The sequence below is a fragment of the Pogoniulus pusillus genome, chromosome 4 (assembly GCF_015220805.1).
Source record: "Pogoniulus pusillus isolate bPogPus1 chromosome 4, bPogPus1.pri, whole genome shotgun sequence".
Classification (NCBI taxonomy): domain Eukaryota; kingdom Metazoa; phylum Chordata; class Aves; order Piciformes; family Lybiidae; genus Pogoniulus; species Pogoniulus pusillus.
Window position 1 is genome coordinate 24,906,711 of NC_087267.1, and position 15,533 is coordinate 24,922,243.

A 15,533-nucleotide genomic window follows, 5' to 3' on the forward strand; every position below is an offset into this window, starting at 1 on the left:
TTTTGCTTCCAACTGTTGGTTACTTAACCAGGATGTAAAACAGAAACCTAAACAGAAAGCTGTCCTAGGCACCTGTGTGCCATCTGAGCAAGGGGAGAAGTGTCCCGATAGGTTCTCTTAACCCTTTTTTCTGGTTTGTGTGCAGCCTTGTGGTATGTGATGATTTTTATAAACCTACCTAGATACTATAATTGCAGACATCATAATTAAATGTCATTCAATTTCAAAAGTTTTTCCAGCCCTATGGTTCAGGTGGAATTCTGAGGACAGTGGATAACAGTCAAGCTAGAGGGAACAATAAGAAATCATCCAGTCCACCTATCAACCCTAAGGAAGAACTAAGCACACTTACATAATCCCTTGGAAGGTGTTTGTCTAATGCATTCTACCAGATCCTTTTGCCCCAAAATGTCCTGAAGCAAGCTAGTCTAATGCTTTTGTATCTTAACCAGTAAAAAGGGCTTTCTTCAAATCTAAATGGGGTCATGCTAGAGAATAATTCCATTACTTTTGTTCACATATACCACGTTTGGATGAAACAAGAGATCCTCCAACTTTCTGTAACAGCAATTTGTCTATTTGAAAACATTGTTTTTCCACCACCTTCCCCTATTGACCAATTTTTCTTGAGGCTAATCAACAACTTTGCTCAGTTGCTGCTCACAATGTCCTTGTGTTCCAGCACACAAGAAGCATAGGCAGATCAAAATTTCCATTGATGCTTAGATCATTTTTTGATATATTATTTTCTGTCCAATCTTTCAATATTATTCATTGTACAATTCCTTTTTGCTGGAACTCAGTGCCTTGCATTTGTCTCTCTAATTGAATCCCATTTCTGCAGATCTTCGGTTTTGGACTCTAAAAATACAATACACTCCTAGTTTTTCCCAGTTTGAAGTCATCTCCAGATTCTACAGGCATATCCTTCATTCCAAGTCCATCTAGACTAAACATGAAAACATTGGCTGGTATCTGATTCAGCATAAACCTCTGCCAAATACAACACAACATATTCTTCCTTCTAAGCAGAAACCATTACTAATTGCTCTGTGAGCAGCATTTTCTAAATAGGTCTGCATGCAGCCTATGGTATTTTCATCTTAATCATAATTTGCTCAGCACAATACCACATGTGGCAGTTGAGATAACACTGCTGAATTCAAGAGACATGACATCAAGTGCCTCTTCTCCAGCTATAAAGCTATTATCCTGTCAAATAAAACTGTTAGATGCCTTTGATACTATTTTTTTTCACAATTCTGCATTGGTTATTGATCATGTTCCTGTCACTGCATATGATTTACCTGGTTATTTATTTCAACATTCCTCTGGGAATGGAAAGTTACTTGGTCTGTTTTCCTTTTTCAGAATTATTTTTGTCTTTGGCACCTATTGTAGAGGGTAAATTGCTATAAGCACAGAGTTTGCCAAAATCAAGTGCAGTGGTAGAGGACAAAAGTGATAAGGAAAACCACAGATCTGGTAACGTTTAAGAGACCCAATTGTGATTTTAACTGCTTTGAATTAGTATTTAATATAATAATGTCCTTAATAATTATCATTTAACAAATTACAATGGTATTTTTTAAATCTAGGTCTGATCAAGATGCAACTGAGACAAACTCAAGGCTCAGCAATTACAATGAAATCGCTGTTGTTGTTATTATTACACCCTTATGAAGAGTCTTCTGCTTATAGAAATGAGAAAGTAAAAAAATCCTGAACACTATTTGCCTACTTTGAGGACACAACAGAACTATCTGAGCTGTGGATGGTTTCAAGAAAAACTGATTTCCATCCAGTGGACTACTCAGCGAATGTCTGGGGCAACCAATCCATTCGCAGCTTTGACACAACAGACACACCATCTTTCTATATGAGCTGTGAAAGATTTACCCATGTTTTGCTACGTCCAGATCAAACCATTATTTGCATCAGCCCCAACTTGTCCATGAAGATATCTAGAAACTGACAGCATTGATTAGAAGCTAGAAATTGAATATTTATTAGCTAACCGATTGAACGTATTACATACACCGCCTCCCTAATGGCATAGATTGCTGCAGTTTGATCTTACTGCCAAATTGCTGTGAGTAATCAGGAGCCTTTACAATTCAAGCATAAGTACCTGAAACATGTGCCTTCCTACGTGACTGAGATGGTCGCTGGATTTACACGCAGTTATTGAAAATAGAAGGTATCATATTTTCTCACCCAAGCTGACTTGAAAAAAACAAAAATTTGCATGTACATGCCCTGAAAGTCAAATCCAGTAGATCAATCTAAGCATTCAGAGGAAGAAAGGAAAGAGTGTTTGCTTTTTTGTTTTCTTTTTTTATGTTTTGAAAGGATATTATTTTGTGTCATTTAACACTGCACTTCGTGAAAGACCAATTCCGCCCTCTTTCAAAATACCTGCTATTTATCATCTTATTCCTTGGTGGCCAAAAACTACCGCTCCTGAGAAACACCCATTTTTTTCTTGCCAGAAATAACTATGGTAGTGTGAAAAAAAAACAAAAAAACCCAAACAGAAAAGATCAAAGAGATTCAAATATACTTCTCATAATAATGTCTTTATATGTATTTATACAGCACTTTTCATCCTGAAAGAAAAACAACAAGGGTATGTCTTTGTACTTTACAGACATTTTTTGTATTTCAATTTCATCAAAATTAAAAACCCTAGATTTATCACTTCTGGAACATAGAAAATGAGGTCTCACTGGATTATGATTTTCCTAAACTAAATCAACCACATCTGAAATTCAGCTACTTATTTCTTTTTGCCTCCAATTCATGAAGAAGCCCCAGCCCACTCCTTGCAAAGGAGAGACACACATTTTTTGCCTCTCTCAAAACCTCTTCTTAAATTACTGACAAAAGTGTCACTTTGACATACATGCAAGCTGCAAAGTCATCCATAAACTACTCCATCTAAGTCCAGGTAACACATCTACAGGTGTTCTGATCACACTGTGTAGACCTAGGCAGAGCTTTATGACGTTCTGTAACCCAGTAGCTATAAATACACCACCTGTAAACATACACTTACCAATTTCTCTGGAGATCTGAGTGAATGCCTCCACACCACTCTCTCCATAATTGCCTTCAGAAGCCAGTGTTGAGACATAGTTCCACCCAAGGGCTGTCACAATGTCAACCATGGCCTGTGCTTGGTAGGAGTCGGGTGGGACCACTCGAGAGAAGAAGTCATACCTGGTGTTATCGCTCAGTTCTGGAGCCGTAGATGCATAGCTGATTTGAGGTATCTGCAAACAGATTGACAAATTGTTCAAGCTGATCTAATACTATTTTATACTACATACTTGTATGTTTGAAATGCTTTAAATAGATTATAACAGGCATTGCACAGAGCTAAGTGTCTTGTTTTAATTAAATCAACTGTTCAGAGAGTACCTCAGATTTTGTAAAATGTCAGTCAAGTCTTATTGTATAACACTTTCACCAAAAAATAATGCATTCTGCTCCTTTCCAGATGTCATGGTTCTTGACATGTAAGTGTAACAACCTTGGTTTTGATCCTAGCCCTGATAAGAGCAGGTGAATAAAAAAAAAAAAAAAGGAATAAAGAAAAAACTGGAGGAATTCTTGCTACAGAAGATGAAAAGGTCAGTTTTGATGACTGTGACTCTTTAAAATGCTACACTTAGAATCTGACAAGTAAAAGGTAGACTATTTCCATTTCATTGTTATGTTTGTTTATATACACACAAATGTGCTTTCTCGGTTCATTTCCTATTTTTCAACCTCTCTCTTTCATAGAGCTTTTTTAATATGGTGTTGTGCCTGATTTAAGAATATGGGGACTATGTCATTAATAACAAAACCATCTCATGAGAAAACACACACAAACACATTCTGTGCCCAGTATACACATAGGTAAGGAGAAAGCTTGCAAGGATGATAATCTTTGTAGAAAAAACCAAAGAACAACAACAAACAACACCCTCCTCATCAATAAATAAATGCATGACTTCTTAAATATAAATTATTTTCATAGGAAAAAAAATATAAGGTGATTTTCTATTAACTCTAATCTTAAATTTGACAATGACCAGAAGAAAATGCCTGTAAGCAATATTCAATTATTCTGAAGGGTATTTTGGTGCAGAAAAGTTTAATTGGTATTTTTGCTAATTTAAAAAATGAATGCTTTACTCATTTTAAATGGTAAATCTTAAATTAATTACCAGCTTGAAATGAAAGGTACTCCACATACTGCATTGCAGTCTTCAAGAAAGCAGTCTGAATGGAGTTCTTAAACCTGTTGAGAGGTGAATTTAGCAGTCCCAGCAGACAGGTGATTGGGTAGATGCTCACTGTCACATTAGATGCTACAGCAGAAGGTTCCAGAGTAAGCCCCAAGTCCTGTACACCGTTTCCTCACCAGGTTGAATTAAAAAAGGTATCTGAAGCAAATGCAGAGATTCTACAGTCTGTTCATTAACCAGACTGTGGCCGTTTGAGCTGATCCTCTAGCTCAGGGGTATCCCTGGAATGTTCATCTCTCCCCTATGTCTGAGCTAGAGGATCAGCTCAAACGGCCACACCAGACTTACAAAGACAGTATAGACTCTTACAGCCTGAAAAAAAGCAGTTTAGAGCCTAAGGGATGGCAAAATAATTTCCAGTCAGAAGCAAAACCACCAAACTTTTATGTATCTTGGCTCTGTTCTTCTTAAAGAAATGTTCTGCTCATGGAAACACCTCAAAATAAATAGATAAGAATGTTATAACAAGAACAACCAGACAGAACAGAAAGGAAGGAAGGAAAGGGAGGAACACAGAAAGAGTTAAAGGTTACACCTGATGGAAATCAGTATTCCTTACACAGTGAAGGATCCACCAAGTAAAAACAAAGGACGAATTGTCCTTATAAAACTTGGCCTTGTATAAACTCTCTTTCTTTCAGAAAGTATTTGAAACACCTTTATCCCTTTAAAGACAAAATATTTTGGCCTGCAGTTACACAATTATGTGCATTTAGCACACATATGACTCCCTTTGAAATGTACCCTATTACTCTCTAAACCAGTCGTCTTTTTTCAGATTGAAAAAAAAAATTAAAGACAATCGCTATGGTTTTACTTATTTTGTTCCTAGGTGTGCCATTTCACAAGTACTATGGCACTGTTGCTTTGCTGAGAATTCTTGCACTAATAAGGTGCATAAAATCAATACCAGAGGGAGATCTTTTAGATGAATACACTGTCATTGAAAATCTTGATGCCTAGACCAAAGAGTTTTATCTATTAACTTTCTCCATTTCTGTTTAGGCATGAGGTGAATAACAACCTAGATATTTGTTTATAGGAGAGTCGCTGGTTCAACACAGCAATGAGATGTTTCAGATCAACAAAGATATCTTAAGTACTTATTTGAGGCTTTAGAAAATGCAGGGAGGAGATGCTACTTTTCTACTTTTCATCTCTTTTTACTTCAGCTTCATCCCTAGAGTTATTTGTAATAACAGTAGAAGAAAATGGAAAGTAAATACAGTCCCAACTCAATACCCTAAAATCATTGGGTAGACCTTGTAGGATTAAATTGCTAGTACTTCATAACTTCTGGCCACATTTCACCAGCCTGAAAGATCAGTATGTCATGCAAAAAGTAGGGGAGAATACACTCTCTAAAAAGCAAGTTATTCTAAGTTTTGAGAGAAGTGGTTCATGCAATGGAATATGTAGCTATTTTCTTTGCTTCTTTTTGTATATATTTCTCATGCTTTCAGACAACACTTTGCATTCAAGAATTTCCTCCCCAAAACTGCAGATCTCTGACCCAGAAACACCTCATGGATTTCTTTATGCGAATGCATTTTATGCCAGAGTAAACAGAAACATACTTCCTTGCCTGCTTTTAAATGTACATTTGTATACAGCAGAGCACTGAAAAACAGCTTTAAAATCTGAGGATCTGGGGGATGTTCCAACAGTTATGCAGTTACTGAAGACTCAGAATAAGACTCAAAGAAATCTTTTGGCATGAGGACAAATTGTTAGGATTTAGTGGTTCAATAATCCATAAATGAAAAATATATACATTAAATATAACAACTCTAGTTACGGGCTGTAGGTTTAATAAACCATTTTACATGTCCCCAAGTACATTTTACAAGATAGTGCATAATGTTGCCCAAGCAAGGGAACTGTTATGCTCTGCCAATTCAAGAATACGTGTTTTTTAAACACAGTTTTTTAAAACTCCCTAAATGCAGACTGTATTTATACTTTCAAGTTCCAAAGGCCCCTTGAGACGTCAATTTGCATTCTGAAAGAGACCTGTAAGGAGGGTTGGGGGTGGTGTTATATTTATCATCCTAGATTTCTCAATTTAAATTTTCAAATTTAAATACAGTATCTGTAATATTTACATTGTGTTTAAGTGCTATATAGCACTGTTAATATCATATTTCTTTTTCTTTGGGGAAAAAAATAACAGATTACATAACCACATCCAAATTAGTTGTCACACAACAGCTGTCACATTCACCAACAATGCCTAAGAAGCATTTATGTTTGAGTGCTCACTGATATATTTCTTCTATTCTTCCCTACCCTATGGTTTGCTCAGAGCCTCCTATCACCTTACAATATGCTGAAAAACTCTTGACTTCCACTGAGAGCCAGACTCTTGGAAATTATTTTTCAGAGAAATTTACAGAATTTCCTGATTTTTTTTTTAAGTTTGAGCTACATATTAAATGTTTAAAACCATGATGCTTTGAAAGAGTATCTTGTCTTAGTTATGTTCTAGCCTTAATCTTGTATATAGAACTATTGCTGAAACTACTAGCAATCCTTCAGTTCCTTAAGTTAGTCATTTCACTATCAAGTTGGAATAAAGACACACAACAAAAAACTGCTCATAAATGAGTGGCTAATATTTCAAGGTACATTCAAACCAAAATAAACAATCAAGAATAGTCTCTCTTTTTCCTACATCATTTTTGTATACATACATCTTACAGCTGATTTCAAATTTATCTCTAAAATTCTCCCTTTCCCAGAGCATTAGAGAAGATGGAAAAGCTAACTTTCAGAACTGTCCAGAAGTGGTGAATGTGACAGCATTTCAAAGAGGAAACTATCTGCAGGCATTATCTACCAAGCATTACTACAGGATAGACATCTACTCTGTGACGGAGAAGGTATAATTTCAGAAGTGCCAAAGGCAGCTAATATAATTTTCCATTTATTTCAGCCAAGTGGTAAACCATTGTCAGTCTGCCCACATACTGAAATAAAAGCCAGTGACCACTCCTGAATCCAAAGTTATTCATAGGGAAGCATTACATTGGATCTGTTTGGTGGGCCCATTCCTGAAATCCAAACCCAGAAACACTGAGGTGTTGCAGTGTGGATGGTAGAAGAAACTATATGACCTAGGTTTGCACATCCAGAGAAGCGTCTTAACCACAGTAAGCAGCTCTCAGTATGCCTTCTCGTCAATGACATGCTGTCCAACTTTTGTGCATAAGTTCACTAGAACCTCTTTTATTGAGCTTTCAAATCCATTCACATGCTACATTTGTCGATGTAAAGTATCAGCTGGTCATTTCAAATGTCATCTCCCTTTATGCAGCCTTTCAACTGAAAGTATGAGTTGGGAGCAGAAAGACAGTGAAAGGAGCTAAGCTCATTTTTAAAAAAACCAACAATTAAGATAGGAATCGCCAGTAATTTTGAACATTACTGAGTATGAGTTACAGCAGCAACTGTACTATGCAGTCAACCCACCTAATGAGCTTAAATCACTCACGTCTTCAGTTTCACTATCCACTCAGTCTCATCACTAAATTTAATATATCAGCTAGCATTTTATTTCCCTTTTTCATTCTCTCATCACTGAACGGTTGTTGGGGTTTGAGGGGCAGGGGAGGGGAATATTAGCAATATCACATTAAAAATAGTAATAATTGTCACTAACTAATTGAAGTCGATAAACTTTACATTAATGATTACACAATATCAACTGGCATTTTACCACCACCTAATAAAGCTTACAAGGAAGTAAAAGTGTTTGAAATAAAATTTGACTGTGAAAACATGTTCTCAACTTGGTGATTTTCTGGAATTTTAAATGTCTATCATTAATCATTAATGGCCCTGCCTTGTAAAGATTTTTTATTCCCACTTCTGCACAGCAAAAAAGAGTTCTTCATGAGAGAAAAAAAAAAAAAGGGCAGAACACCCTGGCAGCAGTGAAATACATCCTCAGGATCTAGATATCGAAGAGTTGCTGGATGAGAACTGAGGTCACTGGTTTTTAACATTAGTCACATTTGTATATCACCACTAGTCAGCACATCATCTTAGCCTGGTTTTACTTCCAAAAAACACATCAGCCTGCGATACAGTAATGTTTAAATCATTCAGGGTAGACATTCAAGATTCTAAGACTTTAATAAGGCTTAATAACCTCTTACACTATAACTAAGAAGATTACAAATGTTCTTTTTTATTATTAACTGTAGGAGGAGATAAAATGCACTCTGAAACTGCCCATTTCTCTCCACTCAATATAAAGAGAGCCTGGAAGATTAATTCAGCTTTCATACACATGCTATATAGAACAATAGTGTAAACAGCTACACTCTGCTGAATCTCACAAACCCACGCTCATTTTGGCTATGCATAACTATTAAGACATCTATAAACCGCTAATGATCAACTTCCCTCTGCTATGTCTTCATCTTTCCATCTATGTCAAAATCTGAATAGATCACCCATGCCATCATTAGGAAATTAATTTAATTTTTCAGAGTAAACCAACACTAAATCAGACTGAGAAGATACGATACATTAAGACTCAGTAATGCCTTTGGAAATGTGAGATATCCTATTCAAATGCTCAGAGCATCTGAGTAGAGTGACACCTTGCCAACTTCGCTGGCTACAAACCAACCTTGCTAGGAGCTCACGTTGTGGGAACATTTCTGCCTCTTAACTTTTCTGATTCAGTCCCTTTTCATGGACTTTACCATGACAGCAGAAGTGATCTATGACGACACATTTTCCCACTAGATGTATATGTGTATTCTCTACCATTCATAAACATGAGTCATTCTAAGCTAAATTTATTTAGACTTGTACATTTGATATTTCCTCTGTATGCTAAACCACAGTTTTTATCATGCATCCAGCAATGCATCGTGTTCAGGAATTACAACAGATGTCCAAACTCTCCCCAAAAATATGTTAACTTCAGCTACAGCGAAGGAAAAAAAAAAAAATCAAAACCCAGGTATGATTTTCATCCAGATGAATATATTTTAAAATACATTCAGTTCAAAAAAGTGTAGCGAATTTAAAAGCTTTTGAAAAGCTAAAGAGGAAAAGTTTAATCTCAAAGCTACCATTAGCTGATTTCACTTGGAATGCAGGATTTTTTTCTAAACACAATTAAATTATTAATAATATATATAATCCATTCTATTTGCAGTAAATACCACATTTTCTGTCAAGGGTGCTTGCAATTCATATACGTAATTATGAGAGCTAATGACAATGTTGCTTCAAATCTTTTGAAAATTCCTTACATGTTTGTATGGTTTGTGTGCAAAGATACAGTCTCTGTGACAAAACATAGCAGCTAATGACATTTTTTCCTTTTCAGACACAGGGACAGAAGTCATCTATCACACCTAAATGTTTCTGAGCTGGGATGAGTAAATTATTTCACTCTTTCTTTTCACTTCCTATTACTCTTTCACTGGCTTTATTTTACTTGTCTTGCTATCAGTTACCTTCTGAAGACATATTACTGAATATATCTCCAATGAGCTGCACTGATCTTTTCACGAGAAAAAACATAGCTGAGAATCAGTGCAGCATGGTTTGTTACCAACAAAAATATTTCTGCAGCCATCATAGACCAGCCTGGTATATGAAAAATTACAGATGCAATCATTAATCCAGTAGAAATACAGGAATATGGACAAACATGGAAATCCTCTTTCCTTACTGATTTTCTCTTGTTTCTGTTTCTTCACTACAAAAACACTAATCATCCATCACACCTATTTCTCAGGTTATCTCTACTGGTAAAAGGGAGCTATCCTACAGAAATTAATTTCTTACAGTTGATGCACCTAATCATATACTATCAGATTACGGGCTGAAAAAAACATTAAACTTCCATTGCATTGCATTCTATCCCCACCAGCCTGAAAATACCTTTCCTAAAGCCTAACCAAGCATGTTACACCAAACATATTTAAGTTTGTGATCTGATGCACTTCCCAGGTAGAACAACACATGAGAAAGGAGAAATGCATACAATATAGAGTGCTGGGATTTGAGAAGTTTCTTTACAGTGGGTTGGGGACTCACTAAAAGTCATTACTTTTAATTACACACAAGTGATATAACAATATTAATAATGATGATGATGATGATGTGATAACACAAATCACATAATAGATGCAACATCTACAAAACAAATTTTTGTTTTGTAGAAACATTTGTAGAAATGTAGAAAATTTGTAGAAAATATGGCTCTCCATGCTATGTGACGCATTTTAAGCAAAAACATTTAAAGGCTGTTTATGCGTTACAAACGTTTTTACAGCTGAAGCACATCCTGTCACACTGTGCATTGCTGTGTAACTCCAGGAGGATGAGAATCCATCTAAGAACAGTTTGAACAGTCATCAGTGTTCTGTGCAAGAGGGCCTACTGATAAATGTTTAGCAATGACATTTTCTCAGTAAGGGAGCTCTGTTCTGGTATTTCTACATAATTTTAAATCCTGAGGTTTGCCTGTCTGAAAACCAACTGTGTTAAGCAGTTGCACATTAAATTATCCATCATCTCTGGGTAGCCTCTTTCTAAATATTTTAAAGCCATATGAGGCCCAGGCACTGAAAGATAAACTGAAGAAGCAGCAGATCAAATGATTAATATTCATACTGAGATCAAATCACCAGAAGGAGGGCTTTGGGGGGACCTTGAGCTTGGGAATGGCTGTTAGTTCTTCCTTCAGTTTCTTATGTTCTCCAATCATCAGATCAAATGGAAAGCCAAGGATGGTCAGATAGCTTCAGGGACTTCTTAAACATTAAAATTCCTTTTCTACTTGTTGGGGAAACCCACACTTAATTATGTATACCAGTATGTTAGATGTGTCAATCTCTGCTAGGCATGGTGTGAACTCTGATATTTCAAAGCGTTTCTAACCCTACTTTTCTGATTAGAGCTTGTCACATCAGTGTCTGGAATGGTAATCTCCCTTGATGAGTTTCAGAAAAATATACAAAGATGTGCATTTCTTTTGGTCTGAACTAACAAAGCCAACTTCTATTATTATTCAGCAGTAATAAATTAGTAGCTCATAAAGTATTCCTAAATCCAAATGAGGTTTTCTTTACATTAATTTACTAATTAGTACCATAGAGAGCACAGCAATTTCAGAGACTCACCTGTGGGAACAAGCAGCTGTCCACAGGAATTTTTCTGATTACAGAGACCATCACTATGGAAGATGATGAGTGCTCTCAGTAGGGTGCAAGATGGGTGCTTTGCTTAATGCACATTCTGATCTTTGCCTTCAGTTTTTTAAGGCTGCAAGCCTACTCCATCTTAGACAACTGGCTGAGCAGTAGTATTATCCATGACACACAAAGAAGGAAAGGAAAATTGTATGTTGTCTAAAGCTCTCTTCACTGTTGTGAACACTGTGAACACGTGTAAATAGAGCACAGCAGGCCAGACACAGTGCTTTAGCAGATGCTTTCATATGTTCTAGAGCACGTCACCTATACTTCAGCTATAGCCCCAGAAAGCCCAGCTTTCCTGTAATCTGTCTGCCCGACACTATTGACCTGGATGCCACATGTCAGAGTGCATAAAGGAAATCTCTACGATTCACCATAGCTAGAGTTTCCTTCTGTAGCACAGGCAGTTCATGTGGGATTATAAGACATCAAATATTACAGACTTGGAGGAAAAAAGAAAAAGAAAAAGAAAAAGAAAAAGAAAAAGAAAAAGAAAAAGAAAAAGAAAAAGAAAAAGAAAAAGAAAAAGAAAAAGAAAAAGAAAAAGAAAAAGAAAAAGAAAAAGAAAAAGAAAAAGAAAAAGAAAAAGAAAAAGAAAAAGAAAAAGAAAAAGAAAAAGAAAAAGAAAAAGAAAAAGAAAAAGAAAAAGAAAAAGAAAAAGAAAAAGAAAAAGAAAAAGAAAAAGAAAAAGAAAAAGAAAAAGAAAAAGAAAAAGAAAAAAGAAAAAAGAAAAAAGAAAAAAGAAAAAAAAAAAAGAGAAGCATGTCTTTTTCATCTGTTTGGATTATTTTTTTCAGTTCTTAAAACAATCAGACCCGGCAGTTAAGCAATTCTGCCTTGGGATTTTAACTTTATAACAGTAGTCAATCCAAGGTTATGTCCAAAATGTTAAATGTTTCCTGTATTTACCATGCTCAGTCCAGATGCTAGGGGCAGAAAAGTTGAAGAAAAAAAGCAAAACATTTCCAATCAAAAGATGGGAAGTTATCTATTATTTAAGGCCTATGGGAGCAATATCTAAGCCTTCCTTCCGATCCAAAATGTACTTTATTTTCAAAAGACTAGTATGATTGAGAAAAAAGGCATGCTTCCTGAGCACCATATGGCAGCACCTCTTCTTTTTTCATCTTTACCAGATTTTCCTTTCAATTTCTCACTTAAGTACTATATCCAATCCATGGACTATTTTATCAAAAGCATGATGGAAAACAGAGAGATTAGAATCTTTGCAATATAAGTGAGAGTACAACTAGTACAGTTTAGAGACAGGGATGCTGTGGGGGACGGTGCCAAAGGCTTTACAGAAGCCCAGACACATAGTATGTGGTGCTCTTCCTTTTTCCAATGATGTAATTACACCATTGTAGAAAGCTACTAGGTGGACCAGGCAGGCCTCACCCTTGGTGAAGTCATGCTGGCTGCCTTGAATCATCTCCCTGTCCTCCACATGCTTTAGCACACCTTCTAGGAGGATCTGTTCCATGATCTTCCCACGCACAGAGACAAGACTGACAGATTGGTAGTTTTCAGGGTCCACTTTTTTAATCTCTTTATAGATAGGTGTAACATTCTTCCTCCAGTCTCCAAGGATTTCACCTGACTGCTAGAACTTTTCAAATGTTATGGAGAGGGGCATTGTGACTAAATCAGCCAATTCCTTCAAAACTCTGGAACACATCTCGTCAGGTCCCTTTGAGTTACCTATGTTGAGATTCCTCAAGTGGTCTTGAACTTGATCTTCCCTTATGATGGAAGGCACTTTATGCCGCTGGTCCACACCTAGTGGTCCATCATCTCAGGAAGGAAACAAAGCAAAATTGCCAGCGAAGACTGAGACAAAAATGTTATTGAGTACCCCAGCCTTCTCCTCATCTTTTGAAACTAGCTCTCCATTCTTGTTCCTCAGAGGGGGAACACTTTCTTTAACCTTTCTTTGATGGTTGATGTCCTGTAGAGAACATTGCTATTCTTTGCGTCCCTTGCCAGATTCGGTTCTAGTCATGCCTTCCCCTTGGTCACCTCATCTCCACACTACCAGGCAGTGTTCCTATATTCCACACAAGTTACCTGTCCCTGCTCCACTCCCTGTGCAGTTCCTTGTTGCTGTTTATTTTGACCAGCAGGTCCCCATTCAGCCATGCCAGTCACAACCTCAATCTAGAAAAAATAAGCCTCTTAATATAGACTCAAAAGTACATCCTACAAAGTACAGACTTTATCCTCTCCCTCCATCAAAAGTATATATATTGAAACCTGTCTGTCTAAGCACAAAGAATTGCAGAATGGTTTGGGTTGGAAGAGATTTTAAAGATTAACTAGTTCCAGTACCGGGGCAGGGACACCTCCCATGAGACCAGGTTGCTCAAGGCCTCTTCCAACCTGACCTCTAATGACTCAGAGGTGACATCTACAGCCTCCCTTGGTAACCTGTTCCAGTGCCTCACCACCCTTATTGCAAGGGTGTTGAGCCCACGGTCAGAGGTACCTTCTGATGAGCATATCAAAGATCTCCTCTGAGTCTGAATTCATCCATCACTTGTTTTTACCCTGTCAGCAGTCATGAGTAAAACTTCCAAAAAGGAATCAGATAGTCCTGAATGTCAGGAATTACAAAATAAATTGTCATACTTCTATATAAATATATTTTTCTGTATCCATGTATAAAATCTGTGCAAATATGCACATACATACTACATGTGATGGGCCCTTTTTCTTTCCTTTCTCACAGAGTGGCTGGTGGTTTATACTCCCCCTCTGAAGGAAAGCATTTTTTTTTTCCAAGCTGATACTGTTACTGACTCTAACAAGATGAGCTTTAATAAAAAGCACAGCTTGAAGGGAATAAGATCATTTGAAAAAAGAGATCTCACAGATGTTTCCTACCTGTACAGCAGTATATCCTTAGTTTGTCCAAGAAGAGAACTAGCATACTGGATAAAAATAGTCCAGTGCTATTCCTTACTGAACTGATCCCCATTTCACATATATAAATACTTTTCCCTGACATTTTTCCTCTTTTTATAAACTTACATCTACTTTATTTTCTCAGACACTTCAACAACTTATAGCTCCCCGCTGCTTTCTTCGTGATGTTCTTTCTTTTTCCTCTATGTCAACACTTTCCCAGATACCTCTCTTCTTTCACACCCCATTTCCCTCCCTGTTCTCAAAACCCTCCTGCCTTTTCAACCACAACTTGACTGAAGTGACAAGGAAGAGCAATCAGTGATTAATCTCTAAAAAGCCAATCTAGGATTCTTAGTTCCATCTCTGCTTCTCCCTTTTGGCATCCTAAACCTCAGAAATGCTAAGTGCATCCACTAGGCCCAGATGAAAGGGCAAAGGGGAACTCATCTTCTGAGTAAAGCTTCCTTCTCTACAACAGGCATTTTTGCTTTCTGACTGCATTGGAAACACATCCACAAAGTCAGCAAAAGCAATATTTGATGTATGAAAGAAGCCTATATTGGATGTGCATTTCACATCATTTCCACAAATTCTCCCTTTCCCTATTTTTATTCATTGCGGTTTAAGTACAAATCAGTTTACCGTTATCACCACCATACAGCCTTGTTAGAGCATTAGCCTCCCTGGCTAGAGCGATGGAGATTTCCTGCCTTGCTGTGACTCTCCAGTATCTCTAAGTCCAAATACAGATGATACGCAAGTCCTTTTGAAGGTTCTTAAAAGTCCTCCTCCATTAGCTTGATCCTGTAAGTCTGGCCTCACCATGAACACCCTACTTCAGCAGCTCAACAGGATGCTGAAAGAGGGTCTGAGGAGCTTCCAGTAAGCTCAAAAAGCTCCACCACTCATTTTTTCCCCCCATTTCAGCAATCCCAGTAACACCCCATATTTCCTGACAGGATGTCAATAGTCAGAGTTTGCAGATAACCACTTTCCACTGCCTCGAGAAACGGTTCCTCGTCTACCTTCACACCTACAGTTATCAGTACACCTTTGCCATGCAGCATAGACAGGCAGTACTTGAACAGGCAGCCAAAGA

General features: G+C 37.1%; 1 protein-coding gene across 18 annotated transcripts in view; it reads right to left on the bottom strand.

Moving 5' to 3' along the window:
- Positions 1–15,533, bottom strand: part of GRM8 (glutamate metabotropic receptor 8) — a 405,616-nt gene that overhangs the window by 332,502 nt on the left and 57,581 nt on the right. For all 18 annotated transcript variants that reach the window (XM_064142387.1, XM_064142381.1, XM_064142385.1 and 15 more), the window contains one exon: positions 3,059–3,275. In XM_064142387.1, coding sequence (XP_063998457.1) covers positions 3,059–3,275 — 217 coding nt within the window. The remainder of the gene's footprint in view (positions 1–3,058; positions 3,276–15,533) is intronic.